Source organism: Bombus pyrosoma, linkage group LG2 (genome assembly GCF_014825855.1).
Source record: "Bombus pyrosoma isolate SC7728 linkage group LG2, ASM1482585v1, whole genome shotgun sequence".
NCBI classification, from domain to species: Eukaryota; Metazoa; Arthropoda; class Insecta; order Hymenoptera; family Apidae; genus Bombus; species Bombus pyrosoma.
The window spans coordinates 3,479,479-3,498,831 of record NC_057771.1 but is presented as its reverse complement, the minus strand read 5'-3'; the positions used below and the strand labels follow the sequence as shown (position 1 = coordinate 3,498,831).

The window sequence follows — 19,353 nt, the reverse complement described above, 5'->3', positions numbered from 1 at the left end:
TCCGCATATAGACTTCCTGTAATGCATTTTGACTTTTCAAAGATTGTTTACAAGCAAATTGCAGAGCGTATAATCATTCCAAAAATTTAATAATCTCGGAGTTGTTTGTCGTGGACTTATTGAGATTAGTAAAAATGAGCTTATTAAGACTTTGTAATGTATTGTTAAACCTGGGATTATAGTTCAAAGTAATTTTCTGTGACCCACTTGTTGCGTTTAGGTTATGGTGTTATAAACAAAAATATGTTGGCTATAAATGTTTGGTTTTTATGATAAATTCGTGTATGCCAGACGATAGGAATGGAGGGTCCAGGTCTGAGCTTATTTTTAGGTTCAGAAAATATCCAACTAAATACAAATATACAAGACTTAGAAGAAGATGAAGAACAAGAAGATGCTAAGCAACGTAATAAAGAGGTGCATCTTCCTTTACTTTATTCCTTCCGTTATTTTAACTTTCCAATTTTATTGCTTGATTTTCGGTTTAATTAAAAAGTTCCATCCAAAAGAGTTTATTCTTCAATGATTGTAATTTTAATAGATAACGTTTAATGTTTTAGATCAAGGATCTCTTGGACAATGCGTTTGATGATTTAGATGATGACTCTGACATTAGCTCTAATAATGACAGCCATTATCAAGATAGTACTAAAGGATCAGAAGTTACTAATACTATGTTAAATTCTCCTCAGAGAATTATATCATCCAAAGATCAAACTGTATCTCAAGAACAGAAAGAATTTGGTATTTATGATCATGTCAAAAATTCAAATAACTATGATAGTACTATAATAAATCATAGGTCGGAGATGGAAATCGCTCCTTCAATCTCCGATATACAAAGAGACTTTGATGTATATGATCAAACTGATACTCCATATTCTAAAAATAATAAGGATAATGATATGCATAATATTATTGCTGAAACACCTTATGAACTAACAAGATTACCAAACTCTGTATTTCCTAAAGATTTAAGAACCCAAGTTGAAGAAGATTATACATTTAATGAAAATTATTCGTATAATTATCACACACCAGCTAATCATTACGATGCTCAAGGTAAAAATTATTCAAATAATGGTTATATCGATGGATATGACAATAATGTACAATGTAAGCAAATTCATGAGTTTGGAGGTGGTGACAATGTTACATCTGATCATATAAATCATTGTTACAAAACGAGTCCAAATGGCAGATCAACAGATGATGGTGTAGCTTATAAAATGGCCGAGTATGATAGTAAGGAACAATTAGAAGTTTTATATACAGTGCGAATGAAAGAAGTTAAGCGATTAATAGAAGAATTGCAACAAGTTCGGTTGGAAAAAGAAGAAGAGAAGAACCAGCTTAGTAGGAAAATAACACTTTTACAGGCTGATATTGAAAGATCAAACATATCTAAAAATCAAACGCAACATGCTTTGGGTAAGATTTAATGAAACATGTTCATAAAATGTTATCTAGATAAAGGATTATAAAATTAAGTGTTTCTTGTAGTTGATGCAAAAGCTGAGATTGCTGATCTTCATAATCAAATAACATCATTGAAGGAGAAAAATGCAGTTTTAGAGAAAACTAATCAAAATGTAAGACTTTCCTGTACTATTTTGAACAATGGTTTTATCGTTACAATAGCATTAGATGCATTAATTACCTAATTATAAAAATTACAAAATTTAGATGACAGAAGAATTAAATGTTGCCAGAGATTCTGTAATAGAATTACAACAAAAAATAGCTGTATTAGAAAGAGTACAAGCATTACAAGCAAATGATAAAACACATGAAAAATTTTTGAAACAAGCGCAAGAGAAACATGCTGTTGAAATGAAGAATATGCAAATTCAAATAGATGTTCTTACTGACAAACTTAATGCAAAGGTATTTCTAGTATTACATTATGTATTACATTTTGCTCATATTTATTTATAACTTAATGTATATTGATAGATAATTAGATTTTAGCGTATATCTTTTTATTATAAATTATTATAATAAAGATACGCTAAAATATTGTTGTTTGTTAATATTCATTAAGTTACAAATATAATAATAATAATGATTATGGTGATGGTGGTGATGGTGATGGTGATGGTGATGGTAATGGTGATGATGATGATGATGATGATGATGATGATGATGATGATGATGATGATGATGATGATGATGTTGATAATGATAATAATAATAATAATAATAAATATTTGTGTCATAGCTGTTCAATATGGATTCCAACAATCATTGTATTTGGGCAAGTTGTTGATATTGTATTTTTTGAGAATTATAATGCTCTTGTAAAGAACATATTGTATAATTATATAAGTTTCTTGGTTTTCATATATGTACTTATTTTCTTTGCATGAGAGTACTATTAAAAAGTCATATTTATAACAGAAGAATTATATTTTAACTCATTAAATTATCGTAATTTCATGCTCGATTTTCTTGAATTTTAATAGGAAGCATCTTATGTCGCTTTGGAAAATAAATTAGCTGATGTAAGAAGGGCGAATGAAACATTGATGGTTGAGAAAGGAGATACAATGAATCGTTTAGCACAAGCATTAGAAGAAAGTCAAGCGCAGTGTCGAAATCTTATGGCTACAAATAACGCTCAGCAAGTAATGCAGCTTCAAGCACAAATTAAAGTTTTAACGCAAGAAAGAGAAGAAATGCAAAAAATGATTCAAGAATTACAGGTACTTAAAGTATTAATTTACATTTAAGGAACAGCTTCAATCCACTATATACCTTAAATAAGTTTAAAAAATGTGCAAGATTAATATTAAAAATAATAATGTATTTATATATATATATATAGAATAAATTAGAGATAGCAAAAAATGATGCTGCACAGTATGATTCATTGTTAGCTACAACATTAGAAGAAGAATCTGATTCTATTAGACAAATGAAATTAGGCGATTTTCATAATAAATCAAAATCAAAGCCCTATGATGATATCACAAATAAATTAAGGGGAGAATTGCAAAGGTAATTCATTTTAATTAAAAGTAATTTTATATTGCAGGAAATTATTATGTGGTAGAATATTAATTTTATTGTTATCTTATTATATTTGTAGATGTTTAGCTGGACAAGCTGTCAAAAGGAAAGAAATAACTCGACTAGAAAATACTTTATCACAAAAAGAAGAAGAAGTTGATAAAGCTTTAATTGTAGCAGATACATGTCGACAAGAAGCAGCTCGATACGCTAAACGTGTTAATGAACTAGAACAAGAATTGAAATCTGTACTTACGAATGAAGCTTTGAAAGCAAATGCTCAAATACAGAAGTTGTCCAATCATCTCAGTGATGTAAAAAAACAATGCGAATCATTGAGAGAAGAAAAAACAAAATTAGAACAGAAATTAAAAGAAACATTAGCAATTAATGAAGAAACACTTACAAAATTACACCAAGAAAACATAAATCAGCAAGAAAAAGACACCATTGATGAGTACAATAAAGAATATTTAGAAATACATGCTAAAGCTGTAGAAAGAGTTAGGCAAGAAGCACGAGTTGAAGTAGTGCAATTATCGTAAGTATCAACATTGTTTCTGTTATTGTAAATATATCTTTTGCTTGTTAATATCATAACGTTTAAAATGGATGAGATAAATGTTTTAACTTACAGTGTGCAATTGGAACAAACGCAAAAAGAGTTGGATCGTGTTAAAGAATTGTATATAGATATCTGTAGTACAAAAGAACAATTAATAAGTGAACACAAATCTGAAATCAAAATGTTAAGAGAAAAATATACTAACTTAGAAGAACGTGAAATAGATATAGAAAGATACCAACATGATTTAAGAGCACAAGTAAAGATAGCAGAAAAATTAACAGAAGAGTGCAACATGCACAGAAATAAAGTAATTGAATTAGAAAAAGATCTAAATTGTGAAAGGAAGAAGAAAGATGAATACATAAACAAAATTCACCAAGAAATTGAAAAAGGTAAAATTGATATTGCTTAAAACAATAAAATTTGGATGTCTTTTATTCTTTCATATGTTTAAAAATTTTACTAAGACCTATCATAAATTTAATATTTACAGCTAAAGAAGAAGCTTTAAATGAATTACGCAATGCCCACCCTAACCAAGAGATAAGTGTTCACTTGCCAGATCATTGTTCCGAACATTTAGAAAAAATAAATCAGGTATATATATCTTGTTTATTATTGTTTGTCTGCTATATATAAATTCATCAAACTTAATACATTTATAGTTAGAAGAAGATTGTAAACGTTTAGAAGATAAACTACATGCTGCAGTTAAAGAGCATAAAAAGGTATTGGAATATCAATCTGCCTTAGATGATGCTAAGTTAAAGACAGCACAGATGGAAATATCTCAAGAATCTTGGAAAAAGAAATATGAAAATGCAATTAGTGAAAGGAATAATCTTATTACTAAAATTTCTAAACTTGACTCTGAATTATCAAGTATCAAGCGAAATTCAAAGATTGAAGACTCTGATGATGTAAAATTAAAGGTATCTCGGTATCAAATAGAAAATGAAGATTTAAAAAAAAAATGTGACAGTTTAATTAGTGAAACAAGCATTTATAAAGATAAAATCGCGCAGTTAGAAGTAGAATTATCAGAAACGAAAAATATAATTGGAAATTTCGAGGGTAGGTTAAAAAAAAATAGTGAAATATCATCAAATTCAAAATGTGTATTGGAAAAAGAACTTTCTCACTACAAAGATTTGGCGACACAATTAAGTATTAAGATAAATCATCTGAAGGCTGGAAGAAAGAGTAATCATGTTATGGAGCAAAGAATCAAACAATTAGAAACAAATTTACAAGGAAAGGAAGAGGAACTAGAAAGATTAAAAGACTTTGACAAAATAAAAATAGAAAGAGATCAATTTGTTTTAAAGTTAAAAAATCAAGCTAAACAATTTGAACAGTATGTTAAGCATCAAAAGCAAGTATTTCCTGAATTAAATTTAGCACCAGGTAGTTCAAGTGAGGGCACAGATTTTCTAAAAATAAGGGAAGTTATGGTAAAAGAGTTACGCGAAGAGATGGAACAGAAGGTACATGAAGAACTTAAACGTATAGAGGAACATGATCGAGAAAAAAGGAATGAGTTGGAAGAAACATATAAAACAGTTTTAATACAGTTTTCAAAATTAAAAAGCATATGTCATGAAAAGACGCAGGAAGTAGAAAATTTAAAAGTGGCGAAGGAACGATTTAGTCAAATGATTGAAACTTGTTATAAGGAATTGGTAGCGAAACAGTTGGAAATCGAAAAGTTGCAAGAAGAATTAAAACAAAAAGAAAGTGATGTAGATGAGGATAGAAATCTAATGACTAAAGTTATGACTAAGTGGGTTACAGAAATTTGGGAAGTAAAAGATAAAGAAGTTGAAATGAATGAAAAATTACAGCAGTTACAGGAAAGTGAAGAAAATTTAAAAACAGAGATAAAAACGTTAAAAGAAAGAGAAAAAGAAATGAAAAGTAATATCGATACGTTAAAAACTAAATATCAGTCAGCAAAAAAGACTGCGAACAATTACAAGGTAATTTTGTAATAGAAAAGTAAATCATATTTATTTTACCCATTTTATTAATTTTCCTCTATCTTACGAATTTAATATCTAAAAATTTTTTAGGAGTATGCAGTGAATCAAGAGAAATTTTCATTAAGTGAAGGTAAACGTATAGAGGAAGGATACAAAAAAGCCATGAATCAACTACAACAAAAGCTTGATGCAATAGTTAGTACTCAAGAAGAAAAACTTAAAGAAATTGAATGTCAGTATACTGAAAGAATAGAACAAATGCGACTTACACAGAAGTACAAAAGTAAATGTTGAAGTATATATTAATATTTAGTTTTAAAAATATATATATATATTATATATATATATTATATTTAATATATATATATAAATATATATATATATATTAATATTCTAGTATGCAATATAGTTTAATGGAAAAAAGTAGTTAGAAGAGGCTAGATATTTTTTAATTTAAAGCACTTTATTGTACAACACTCTATTAGGAGATTTTTGTGTTAGGGACCAATCACTTAAAAGTGGCAGATGTATATTGATAGAATTAACAATACTTATTTACTGTACCTTATTTTAAGGAATAGTAACATAATTACAAACAGTAATGTCATCTAAACGATAATACTAAAGTACAATTTCCAGTTAATTAATAGAGGATACTAATTATAATTACTGAAATTTACAACTAAAATTTATATATTAATCGTGGGAGAATGTGAATTTGTAAAAAGTGAAGAGAATCATTTTTACATTCATTAATATTATTTCCTAATTTCATAAATTGTCTATATTTAAACCATAAACAAGTAAGTCCTCCTCTCTGTATAAATGAGACGCTCAGTCACATGTTCTTACTAAACATATGACATAATAACATAATGCAAGACTGGAATATATAGATCTTTTTCCTTAGTAAAATAAACATAAATTCATTGTAATTGAAAATATCAAAGTATACCTTTGAGTATTAAACAATTGTTTACGATTTATATGTATATCCTAAAAGGAATTAAAGATATTAATATTAAGATTGTACAAAATAGACAATGAATGACATTATTCACGTTAAATTCTAAATTAAAAATTCATGTTATAAATAAAAATTTTACGTTTATCTTTGATGTGCAAAGTCGAATTATTAAATGTAACCGATATGTTGTACATTGAAATTGAATATTCATCTGGCATTTAGGACATTGCCTCAAAGTTGATATTATTTAATTTTTGAGCACATGCGTATAAAATGTTTTGTACAAACTAATACGTGTAAACATTTCTGTAAATGAATCACGAAGCCATAATTCTTTTCTAATCTTATAATTTATAAAATAAGATCAATTTAATGCGTGTAACATACTCTTAATTATCAAACCACAGACTGTTGCGATTAGTTTTCTTTATAAAATTTTTATACAGATTTTAAAAATAATTATTAATAAGCGTTTTTTAATTCTTAAAAAAGAAAAATATATATTTCAGAAATTTTTATCACATCTTAAGTATGGTTTATGATATTTGTGCATTATATGCCGTACATTATAAACTATTAATTTTACCGGTGTCATTACTGTCATGCTTTGATAATGATGATTCTTGATAATAATATAATTATTAAATCATCACTAAATAGAGAGTATTATTAATATTAGTTGTATTTTTGTATGTAGAATGAATTAATTTATTTTTTGTAATAAAGATTTTATGTCGGTGTCTATTAATTAGTCAATTTAAATTAATTGAAACCCTAAATATAATTATATTAACATAATTTATTACTAATAAGAATACAGACCAGGATAAGAGCCATGAAGTTCGAAAACAAAACAGGGAGAGGTGACAGTTTAATGGAACAATGTTTGAAGGAGAAAAGGATAAAATCGGATGTTACATTAAATAGTAAGGAAGGAAGAGAATTATGTGGAAGATTGGATAGAATCAGAAAGAAATGGAGCAGATGAGGAACGTAGAAAGGAAAATGAAGAAAAGGATTATAAGGGAAAGAGACAAGGAAGTGCACAGTTAAAAAGAGTACAGCAGAATAAATAGAACAAAATATAACAGATGGTATAAGTTTACCACTTGTTTCTATCTACTTAAGTCAAGTACTTAGAAAAAGAAGGATAAAGGGTGAGCTAACTGTTGGTCGCAAGAACTGTTGATTGAGGTGTGGGAATGTTGAAGTAAACAACAGATTTTGGGAAAATAAAGAAAGAAGGAGGTACATTTTATGTGAGAGAGATTTGGAGATCCTAAAGCACTAATTGAAAGACTACACAGGGATGCGAGGATTGGGGAGGGGGGCAGAACATACAATATAGAAAAATTATTAAATGAAGAAGGAAAAAGAACCTCTGTGAACTGATTAAGAAAACTGGATAGGACAATAAAGAGAAAGGGAAGGACAAGAGAAGTGCTTAATCTGTAGTTTGTAAATCATAGTAATATATTTTGTAACTGTTAGAAATAAGAATAAGCTAAGGAGTGCAATACAATAGAGTAGACAAGAGGAGAGGTAGATACATAAGGAGCAAAATAAATGTAAGAAATGTAAATCGAAAGCTCATCCAAAACCGAAAGGCACGGACTAAAATAAATAATAATAATAATAGTAATATATTTGAGGATAGTTTAGATTAGCAGAATCAGATAAGTAGGCTTAGGCAAAAGTTTAGATATAAGTAAAAAGATGTTTGATGCTTTCTCTGATATTAGCAACAAGAATAGACATTAAGTACCAAAATGACATCCAAAGGATAGGGATATGTGTGGATACAAACTAGGAATGTAAGGCCAGAAAGGTATGATATGGGATGGAAGGCTGTGTGATTTAATGTGTTTTGTAAATCAAATCCCATTTTATGTCCCCTAGGAGTGAGAATTATATAATAAGTAAAAAAATATAATTTATTACTATACTATAAATTTATACATATAGTGATTATAAATTTTTCTCAGTAAATATTTACAAACATAACTTAACTCTTATTTTTTCATTATGATTAACAAATACAAAAATATGAAAATTAATTATATATACTTTTATATATATTTGTTACATGTTTATATATACAAACTGATACAAATGAAACAATATGAAATGAAATCTATATTATAGTCTTTTACATTAGCTACCAAAATTTCCAAATAAATTACAATCCTCAGTTTAACAATACTCGACAAGGAAATGTTACTTAATGTTATTGTAAAAAGTATATCAAGCGTCGTACTTGAAATTTTTTCTTGAAATACAAAGAATAAAATAAAAAGTCTCTCTTTCTCTCCTTTTCTATGGAAATTCTTTTAGAAGAAATTATTCAAATCATAAATTGTCTTTCGTTGATATAGAGAAGTTTAATATACTACAGCAGTAATTACCAGAGATTTATTCCTACTATTATTTATTATGCCTAGTCCTCCTTTTTCAGGTTTGGACGGACTTCCGAATATTTACAACATCCTATACAGGATGTTCGGCTACAGGTGTAAAAAAATTTAAGAGATGATTCTTCATGCTAAAATTCTTGAAGACAATTCAAAATCGGCCGAAATATCCCTACGCGCGAACAAATCTAACAAACCTCTTTACTAAATTCACCCCATAGATCAAATAATGATCAGCTACCGTAAGGAGTTATGTGTCATTGTTCCCTTCGCTCGTTTACTTGGTAGATATATCACGACCGATATTTGTGGCCGCGATATATTATATTATAGGCTTTATCTATGGCCAAGATATAGATACAGATTGAGCGCTATCGTATAAAATATCTGAATTGCGAATTTTGTGAAGCTTAATTTCAATTCCATGAGAGCGTCTATATATATACCGATACTTTTTTCTATACCCATAAAAAGATTATTTAGCAATGTGTCGATGATAAATTTTATTAAAGAACGAATATCCCTAATTTTATGCATTAAATAGTATGACACGAAATTTTAGAAACTTTGTAATAACTTAAACCAGTTTAACGAAACATTTAATGAAAGCCTTTAAAAATCATTTCAAATGCGATTACAAAAAGTTTCAAAGAGTGTAAACTCATAATGTAAAAGATATTCAGGGTATTTAGACAGATAATTAAGCATTCAAATTAAGCCATGTAGGCATCTTCGACAGAAAGCAGCACAGCAGACTCTTTATACCTACCTGGAGTTATAAGTTTTATGGTACTTTTTGGTAATTTTGATATGATAATTTTTAAAGACTTTTGTAAGGCTTCTATGCTTATTTGATAATTTCTATTTAGAATAATACTGCAAATCAGCCTGTAAACTTTTATTTACCTGTTGGAAAACACCGCGCATAAGCAAATTTCAGTAATAATTATGTTTGTTAATTTGTGAAAAATTAATGATCTATTTTATCCATATTTACAGTTTAGATGTATAATCTACAATCTACACAAACACTTTACGTAAAAATCGATAAATATTTACATAAAACATTAATGAAGAAGTATTAGGTTGTTACGTCCGGTGACTCTCTACATAAACCAGAATCCATCCTTTGGTCAAAGCGGCTACTAGCTGTGCAAATATAATTAGTCGGACTGCAATAATCCTAAGGAACTGTCATAAAACTAACCAATTTTACTTTACTGTCAAGACCCTTAATTGCTACAAAACATCCTTCAATTCGAGACGTTCCTTAGGGTTATTGTTCAATCAGATAAAAAATGGGAAGGTCGGGTTTTTTCCATGTTCAACGGTTATTTCCACCCACAAGCGACCGTTGGTGGGACGACCAACACCCAGCAACATTTTTTCTCTGCGACAGCATCGTCACCGAACTTCACTGGTTTTTCATCTGTTGACCAGACAATATATTGAGTGGTTTTTCATCCGTTGACCAGTCAATATCTTGACTGGCTTTCCATATCTACGTCAGTCACCATTTCTTGACTGGCTTTTCATACCTACGTCAGTCACCATCTCTTGACTGGTTTTTCGATCATTAATCAATCATCAGTTTAACTTACTATTTATACTTCGCTGAGAATACATCTACACGCACCACGCGTAACTATTTATATCTACAAAGTTGTTGGAATAAAGAGTATATTTTAATTTGTTAACTAAGTGTTATCATCAGTTCAACCACCTCTATTATCCTAACCGAAATAGGAGATCGACCAATTCGTGGCGTCGATTATCAAATCGTAACGGGAATTTATGACTCTCGTTGGCGCGCTTCTTCGCGATCGCGTCTCTCCGCGAACGGTCGAACACAGATTGTAATATATTCTTTGAACAAATGGACTTTTAAAAAATCTGTTTACACAGTTATATCCCCAGCGGAAAAAAATCCGTCTGGATTAACACCATTGCTCTATTTCGACTAGTTTCCGGGATATTCCAGAAAATGTTTTAAAATATAGCTATGCTAATAAGTTTTAAATAAATTGTATGGAGCGTCTTAGCTGTATCTCACATTCTTCCTTGTTTTTCATTTTTGCACTCAACGTATTTATAGCAAAACAATCAAAATCAGATAATAGCGATCAGTTTGTAGAAAGTGATTATTAACATATTTGGATAAAGTATGGTATCTGGATTGCAAAATTTTTTATCTGAATATGTCTTTTCAGGAGTATTTTAGGTTGTTAAAGCCGTTATTTTTAACAGTATTAAACAGTTTTGAAAATTCAGCCTTATGAATATTTGATCGACAAAAATCTTAACTCTACAAATCCGTGTAAGCCCGTGATCATACAAAGCAGTAAAATAAGCAATGGCACAACTAATGCCAATGCATCAAATGTTAATTTTACCGTTTACCGCTGTTTGTACAATCACAGTCTAACCGGCCACCTCACGGCATGATGGCCGGAAAATAAAAAATAATCCAAACCTAATTTAATACTCACGATTCAAATGCATACAGAGAGATTAAGTAGATTACGAGCAGATTAAGTAGATTAAGAGTACCAAATTTTTAAAACGATCTCAAAAATTTCTAAAGATTGTTATTCTAGTCGAATATTTTGCAGTCCGGATACTATACAAAAGCCACAAATCTTAAATTATAATATAGAAAGAATGTTCAAATCGTTAAAAATGAAAAATGCCGATCGAAGTAAGAAAGAGTTGTATTGTTTGTAAAAATGCGAATATACATGAATATTTTTCAAATAAACACCTAGTAGCCGCTGACACCAGACTCCCTCTGTGTTTATAATTAGCTCTAGTTGTAGCGGTAACTTATAGGTGGCGTATGCCATGTTTTGACTGTAGTGTTAAACGTACGTGTGGCCATGTGACCATTTTCCAAGTTTTTGCATGCACGGGTTCCAAGTTAATACACTGTAAGCCATATACGACTGTGGATAACCCTGTATATATGTATACAGATATGTATGTTTATGTATCAGTGCCTGATACGGAAATGCTTTGAAGACAGTTGTTGCCGATGTTGGTTTACCATAAATTAATTCAATTAATGTCAATTAAAAGTTGGAATCTGGAATTCATTGATAGTGTATTGAAATGGGACTGTACAATATTTTACTATTCATTTTTATTGCATTATGGCAACCTACCATGCAATATATCCTTTTAAATAAATTTTACGGAAACTATCAAAATCAATTACGCACTCAAAATGAGTTATACAGCGGGAAATACAAATATGAGATTAAAACAATTGATATGCCAGTATGTGATATTAAATTCCTGATGTAGAACTTTTATCGATGACATTCGTTACGAATTATTTTTATATGTTTACTTTTCTTGCCTATTTAATGTACATGTATTCTTACATTTATAAATTATCGATTATTGCATGTGCCTTACAAGAAAATCTCTTAATATACAGAGATCTAAACTTATTAAATTACTAAAGTTCTATACATTACATACGTGTATGAATCTTATTTATATTTTCTTTTGTATAAAAAATAAATAATTTTAAATATATCACAGGTGGATCACTTTAGCTTTTCAGTGCCAGATACATTTAAATTACGATATCTTGTAAATAATACTTGGCAAATCAAAAAAGATGCACCTATTTTCTTTTATACTGGAAATGAAGGTAACATTGAAAATTTTGCTCAAAATACTGTAAGTATACAACCTATAGGATAATTAACTAACATATTTCATTTAAACATAATTTAAAATTCCGACTTAATTCTTATATTTTACAGGGTTTCATGTGGGACATAGCTCCAGAATTTGGAGCTTTATTAATTTTTGCTGAACATCGTTACTATGGAGAATCTATGCCGTATGGCAATAAATCCTACATGGATTTGAATCATTTAGGATATCTAACATCTCGACAAGCCCTTGCAGATTATGTCGATTTGATTCAATATGTGAAATCTAAACCAGAATATAAGAATAGTCCTGTTATAGTTTTTGGTGGTTCATATGGTGGTATGCTTAGTGCATGGATACGTATGAAATATCCTCATGTTGTACAAGGGTTAGTGAAACAATACTAACTAGAAATACAATAAGAATGATATATAATATAAATAAAAATTATATAATATTACAGAGCAATTGCATCTTCAGCTCCAATATTACAGTTTAGTGGAGTTACAGAATGTGAAGCTTTTGTACGCATAGTTACCTCAGATTTTAAAACAGCTCATACAAACTGTCCAAAACTTATTCGTAGATCATGGAATACTATCATCAATATAACATCAAGCGGTAATAGGATACCTATTATTTATGTTGTCTTTTTATATTTTTAAAATTATTCTCTATTTTTCCTAATAGACAAAGGGAGAGAATGGTTAGCAGATAGTTGGAAATTATGTCAACCATTAAAAAATTCAAGTGATGTCCAACAACTAATGTCTTATTTGGAAGATATTTATGTAAACCTTGCCGTAGTAAATTATCCATATGAAGCTAACTTTTTGACACCATTACCTGCTTATCCCGTTAAAGTAAGTATCTCAATTTACAATTAGTCTATTGTAAATCAATTAATCTCTAAATAAAATTATTTCATTTATATATATTTCATAATTTACAAGATATTGTTATTATTACAGGCTGTATGCAAACATCTAACAAATCAATCACTCGTAGGAACAGAGTTGTTAATAGCAATACACAAAGCAATTAATATATTCACTAATTATACTAGTGAAACAAAGTGTTTAAATTTAAATGATTCTGTGCCTCAATTAGGTGCTGTTGGATGGCCTTTCCAAGCTTGTACAGAAATGGTAATGCCAATATGTTCGGATGGAATAAATGACATGTTTAAACCTCGTTCATGGAATTTGGATAGATATACAAAGGACTGTATGAAACAATATTCAGTAAAACCACAGCCAAACTTAGTATGTGAACAATATGGATGTAAAGATCTATCTACTGCAACAAATATTGTTTTCAGGTATATATATCATCAAGTAATATCAATTTGTTTTACTTGAAACAATTGAAACAAATGTGAGATTAATATATGCATAATACAAGTCTACATATATATACTAATATTTCACATGAAATACAATTATCATTTATAATGTAATCTTTTAATTATTCATTATTGTTTCATTTAGTAATGGTTTAATGGATCCATGGTCTAGTGGTGGAGTATTACAAAACTTATCTTCTTCAGCAGTAGCAGTAATAATACCAGAAAGTGCACATCATCTTGACTTAAGAAGCAGTGATGCCAATGATCCATATAGTGTTATTTTAGCACGGAAATACCATCGCTTCTTTATTAAAAAATGGATTCAAGAATATCGAGATAAAAACAAAATTTATTAACTAAATTTTTATACTGATGTTGTGATGGGAAATTTTAATAAAAAACGAATATGCGGAAAACTATATAAGTACATAATTATTTATTTCTATTTCGTAAATTATATATAAAAAAAAAAGCATAATATACACAATAATAATTACAAACATCTAGTATCCTTAACTGTTTTAAGTAATTGGTAAAGAATTGGGAATAATAAGAATTTTTATTATCACAGTACTTAATGTCGTAATAAAAAGTTAAAACTCAAACAAAATTTTTAAATATTTTCGATAATAGAAATATTAAATAAATATTAAAAAATAATTTAAATGCAGTTAAAATCCTATTCTGCCATAGAGATGTGCTTTGCTTTCTCTATAAGTTTATTGGCATAAATGATTAAGCAAGCATTAGTACACGTTAAATTTTAAACAAAACTCAAGTTACTTTTGCGTTCTTTAAATGATTATCATAAAATGTTTTAATGACAAAATTTAACGTTATATAGAAATACTTATTGTAATACTATTATTAAGCTAAAGAAAATCTGGTCTTTATCAAATTATAATACATAAACGACAATGTAAGAAAACATAAGATTGCTAAGTTTTTGATAAAGACTGCGTTCCTATTGTTTTCAGTTACATTTAACTCTAATTTCCTATATCGAGCTAAACGATCTTATTTCTTATTACACAGGTACAGCACATACTTTTTCCTCCCTAAAATCTTTATATCAATTCTCCATTTAATAGTAACTTGTATAGCATGCTATTAAATATGAAAATGTAATTTCTGTGGAAGTTGATATTCATCGATTTAAATTTCGTCATCTAATATTTCATAGACATCGCAGAAAAATGTATCTAAATACATAAAACATAAAATCTTACTGTTATAATTCTTCTTTAAGTATTAATGGTGTTTATAATATAAGAAAATCATCCGAGTTGAAATAATAATAACTCTATTGAACTTAATTCTAACTTCTGCAATTTATGTAAATTAGCAGAAATTAAGTACTTTGTATAGCATGTAATTTTAAATTGTATGATCATACAACACAGAAATTGTAGTTCTTAATAAACCGGTCTTGTTAATTAGATATTGTTCTATTATACTGTATATACCTTTTGCTTCTATGCAGTACTTAAGATCAGTGTAAACATGCCTAATTCAGAATAGAAATAAATGTATAATTGCAGAAAATACCTATTTTCTCGTATATGTTATATAAACAAAAATAAATTAGAATAATGCTTTAAAAAAATTCTAAAAAATCATAGAATCGAATACTTCGTGAAATATAAATATTTTTATCATTTTATAGATTAAACATAGTTTTAATGTGGTGTACGTCTATGTGCTGTAGTTGGCCTTGGAACTCCAGATCGGCTTCGTATCTTTTTTGGTTGCACGAAAGTATTGTCAATTCCGTTATTGTAAGAGAGATATATGTTTGACATATCAGGCTGAATTTGCTAAGAATAGACATTATTATAAGTATGATGATTTATTACATAAATATGATTTATTATTAATTTTGAAAAATTAATACGTACATCCTTGTTAGTTCCTAATGGTGGCGTGATTTGTGCTTTGCGCATATTGTTACCTGTATATGCTACACACTTTAATTGCCATTCCCCAATATCTTCATTCCAATGAACATATCTTTCAATCGTTGTCTAAAATAGGATTGGTACATAGATCTTTTAGCGAAAATATTTATTTTTTTAATAAAATATTACACTGTCATAAATACCTGATATTCAACAGGAATGTAACTATTCACTATTAGCTCTTGAAGTTGTAATTCTCGCCCAATACCTCTAACTCCTTCCAAAAGCCCTTCCATCTCTCTTTGATGTTCTTGCTGTAAATCAGATAACTCTGCTTTAACAGACATTAACATTGTATGTACGCGACTTAATTTCTTAGTTTTCCCTGCAGCTTCTTCTTGCAAAGAAGAATATTTCTCTTCTATATCAATACGTTCAGCTTCCTTTGCTTCAATAGCTTTTTTCAACTGTTCTTCTCTGCTTTTACGTTGTTCAAGTTCAATTGCAGCTGCAGCCAATAACTGTTCTTGAGCTTCTGCTTTTTCCAACAAATTTTCACCTCCAACTAAAATCTTATTTTGTAGATTCTGCATTTTCTCTCGTAATGCTTCTTTCTCGCTCCTAGAATAATTAATATCTTATATACTCTTCAGCGATATTCTTTAACCAATTCTCTAAAAACTTACTGAGTTCTTTTTAATTCGATAACATCTTTGTCATCGGGACTTTTATCTTCTCTTTCAGCTTTGTCAATTTTTTCATTGGAATCTATATCCCTATCTTCTAATTCTTCCATTGTTAATATTTGACTTCTTCTACGTCGTGCTTTCTTCTCATGTCTAGTCTCCCCTGTTTCTTCAGAATCTTCAGATTCGTCTTCAGATTCAGACATTTCAGCACCATTTTCTTCCAATTGTTTACGTAATTGTTCGATTTCAACTTGAAACTGCCGAAGTAAAGCATCTTTTGGATCTTCATTAATTCTCGCTCTATTTTTAATATTCTTAGCGCGGTTCGCATAACGAAGTGTACTGATAGTTTCGTCATAGTTTATATCTGCTGGACTTATATTTGCACACTAAATTGAAATAATTGAAATAATTATTTCATGAATAATAGAGAAAGAAAACGTAGAAAGGAAAGAAAATGAATAATGTTACCATTAAGGTTTTTGAGTTACCACCCAAAGAATCTTGCAACAATCTCGTGAGTTTGGAATTTCTGTAAGGCACATGTGAACTCTGACCGTCAACTAATGCAGATATTACGTTACCTAGTGTCGAAAGTGATAAATTAATTTTTGTTGCTTCTCTTAAACGAACTCCAGAAGCTTTTGTCTTGCTTTGTCTTTCCGAACCCTAGAGAATATCAGTGGCATGAATTAAAAAATATTTTAAACTAAAGTACAGTAGAATAATGAGAATAAGAATTTCATACAGCTAAATCAACTAAATGAAGTTTCCCCATTTTTACATGTTGTTCGCCATCCTCTCCAAGTTGACTAGATTCAACTGTGATTGTAAATATTACATGAGACCTCGAACTCAATACGTTCATTGCTGTAGCTCCAACAACACCTATGTATTATATAAGAATTATATATCATATGGTTGTTTATAACAATTTATTATAACATTAGAAGCATGACTGTTTCCATTATTGTAGGTATTAATATTTAAAATTATATATGTAAAATTATATATTCTACAAAGGTACCTGACGAGATACTTACGATTCTTATTACCAAGAGACATTATTCGATCTAAATCATCAGCATTATTGACAACATAGCCACTGAGATCTTTTACAAATACTCCAATATCAGGTCTTTCCTTTACGTCTAGTCTAGTATTTTGATCTTTACCAAGTAAGTCTCTAACTTCTTCATTATAAATCTCTAAATATGTTGCACGTACAAGGAATCTATCAATCAAACATTATTTCTTTATATGTTTAATTCAAACAAAATACTTAAATATAAAATTGAATACTAATGAAATTTTGATTTATTTTCTTTTTCATAAAAAATACTTACTTTTGGTTGTCATGAGCCTTAGCTATGTATCCAAAAATATGTGCAAAGGTATTAGGAATGATTCCCCTAAGTTGTGGAGATGTTTTTGCACCTGACATAGTATATGTTTTACCAGTTCCTGTTTGTCCATATGCAAATATAGTTCCATTATATCCTTGAAGAACTTTATCCACAATAGGTCTTGCAGTTTCATTGTAAATATCAACTTGAGTTGAATCAGTATCAAAGACAGCGTCAAAGGAAAATACTTTTGGTGGTTCTCCTTGTGCAGCATTAGGATTTTCAACTGTTATTTCACTATTTATTGTATCCACGCGTACTATATTCTTACAGTGCCCGTCCAACTCCTTTCCATTTAAAGGTCGAACACGGACCACAACCCTAACATTTTCTATTTCTCCGAGTTCTGTTGTATTGTCCTAGATAAAGGATTATTATATTATTAAAAGTAAGAATATTAAATCATGAAAAAGTTATACGATACGAGAAATAAAAGAGCAAAATATCGATAAAATTTAATTTATATTCATTATTATATTTCTTTTCCTAAATGTCTAATGAATAATACGATTACGATAATAATACGATTTGACAGCCAGAACTGTCAAAAAAACAATTCAGTATCTTTCATTTAAAATACATGTTTCTGTGATACATAAAAATACTAACTTCAGTCCCCGGCATTGCAGCTTTATTTCCTTCTAAAGTCACATAAACACAGAATTTAAAGCATAATACTATTTAATCTAAAAATACTGGTAAAACGCAATGGACTAGCGAACGACCTCCGTAAACAAATGGATCGATTTGTATAATTATATCGCATGAAGATAGATGCAAGCAGGTCACGTCATCTATAGTCCATCAAATTAAGAACTCAATGAGTAATTTACCGATATTTTATTAGAGACATTTTAGTCAATGTTACAAAGTCCTGTAGTTGTATAAATAAAATATTTTTTTTTTATTTTATCTCCATTTGTACTTACGTTTTATCTTTCAGATATTAGACTATTAGACAATAATATAAATGAAATGCAAATTCATAAACAAAGGATAATGTACATATAGATCTTGATTTTTTGACGATAAACAACTTTTATATTTACCTTGTTGTATTATTTAGTTATATTGTACCATATTATAGTGTGAATAAGTAAGATGATTGATTTTTTATTTATCTTACTTGTTATGAAATATTCTTATATATGTATGTACAAATATAATATATATTATGAAACGAAACAGTTTGATAAAAAATAAGAGAATAAATGAAATTAAAAAATATAAGGTTACAAAATGTGTGTCTAAATGTAAAGATTTATTGAATTAAGATCGAATTCTGAGAGTATCAACTAAGGTCAGATTAAATGTTCAAATCAGAGTATATCTTAGATAAATGATATGTACATATATCTCTTGTTGTATAAAATAAGTTAATAACTATATAATTATTGAGCTAATAT

General features: G+C 28.8%; 3 protein-coding genes and 1 long non-coding RNA gene across 5 annotated transcripts; 2 read left to right on the top strand and 2 right to left on the bottom strand.

Moving 5' to 3' along the window:
• Positions 1–28: 28 nt before the first annotated feature.
• On the top strand, positions 29–8,525 carry LOC122577189 (centrosomal protein of 152 kDa-like). Of its 2 annotated transcripts, XM_043748336.1 has the most exons (13): positions 29–417; positions 561–1,431; positions 1,504–1,592; positions 1,687–1,887; positions 2,222–2,257; positions 2,466–2,705; positions 2,828–3,000; positions 3,092–3,553; positions 3,650–3,972; positions 4,074–4,177; positions 4,246–5,559; positions 5,653–5,845; positions 7,343–8,525. In XM_043748336.1, exons 1-13 carry the CDS (start codon positions 301–303, stop codon positions 7,357–7,359), a joined length of 4,140 nt encoding a protein of 1,379 aa, XP_043604271.1. In that variant the 5' UTR covers positions 29–300; the 3' UTR covers positions 7,360–8,525. The 2 variants fall into 2 exon arrangements, with proteins under 2 accessions (XP_043604271.1, XP_043604277.1); XM_043748342.1 differs by lacking the exon at positions 2,222–2,257.
• Positions 8,526–9,435: 910 nt separating this feature from the next.
• Positions 9,436–10,666, bottom strand: LOC122572449. The gene is made up of 3 exons (XR_006318457.1): positions 10,479–10,666; positions 10,148–10,369; positions 9,436–10,089 (listed from the first exon to the last, which is right to left on the bottom strand). It is a non-coding gene; the product is annotated as an uncharacterized LOC122572449 (long non-coding RNA).
• Positions 10,667–11,829: 1,163 nt separating this feature from the next.
• On the top strand, positions 11,830–14,373 carry LOC122573791 (lysosomal Pro-X carboxypeptidase). Its single transcript, XM_043740641.1, has 7 exons — positions 11,830–12,216; positions 12,487–12,627; positions 12,714–12,994; positions 13,070–13,227; positions 13,297–13,469; positions 13,578–13,927; positions 14,097–14,373. The coding sequence occupies exons 1-7, from the start codon at positions 12,049–12,051 to the stop codon at positions 14,308–14,310; spliced, it is 1,485 nt and encodes a 494-aa protein (XP_043596576.1). The 5' UTR covers positions 11,830–12,048; the 3' UTR covers positions 14,311–14,373.
• On the bottom strand, positions 14,335–18,693 carry LOC122573783 (kinesin-like protein KIF3A). Its single transcript, XM_043740628.1, has 9 exons — positions 18,557–18,693; positions 17,888–18,306; positions 17,585–17,775; positions 17,290–17,429; positions 17,013–17,210; positions 16,539–16,930; positions 16,056–16,473; positions 15,853–15,978; positions 14,335–15,771 (listed from the first exon to the last, which is right to left on the bottom strand). The coding sequence occupies exons 1-9, from the start codon at positions 18,569–18,571 to the stop codon at positions 15,634–15,636; spliced, it is 2,037 nt and encodes a 678-aa protein (XP_043596563.1). The 5' UTR covers positions 18,572–18,693; the 3' UTR covers positions 14,335–15,633.
• Positions 18,694–19,353: the final 660 nt, after the last annotated feature.

What these genes read in the sequence shown, in the direction of transcription:
- LOC122573791 (XM_043740641.1), top strand. Translation starts at nt 12,049, where the DNA reads ATGGGACTGTACAATATTTTACTATTCATTTTTATTGCATTATGGCAA. An exon ending in TATCCTCATGTTGTACAAGG is followed by an intron (nt 12,995 to 13,069) that starts GTTAGTGAAACA and finishes ATAATATTACAG; the next exon opens with AGCAATTGCATCTTCAGCTC. An exon ending in GCAACAAATATTGTTTTCAG is followed by an intron (nt 13,928 to 14,096) that starts GTATATATATCA and finishes TGTTTCATTTAG; the next exon opens with TAATGGTTTAATGGATCCAT.
- LOC122577189 (XM_043748336.1), top strand. Translation starts at nt 301, where the DNA reads ATGGAGGGTCCAGGTCTGAGCTTATTTTTAGGTTCAGAAAATATCCAA. An exon ending in GTTGAAGTAGTGCAATTATC is followed by an intron (nt 3,554 to 3,649) that starts GTAAGTATCAAC and finishes TTTAACTTACAG; the next exon opens with TGTGCAATTGGAACAAACGC. An exon ending in AGACTGCGAACAATTACAAG is followed by an intron (nt 5,560 to 5,652) that starts GTAATTTTGTAA and finishes AAAATTTTTTAG; the next exon opens with GAGTATGCAGTGAATCAAGA.
- LOC122573783 (XM_043740628.1), bottom strand. An exon ending in AAGGCTCATGACAACCAAAA is followed by an intron (nt 17,776 to 17,887) that starts GTAAGTATTTTT and finishes TTTGATTGATAG; the next exon opens with ATTCCTTGTACGTGCAACAT. An exon ending in ACATTCCTGTTGAATATCAG is followed by an intron (nt 15,979 to 16,055) that starts GTATTTATGACA and finishes ATCCTATTTTAG; the next exon opens with ACAACGATTGAAAGATATGT.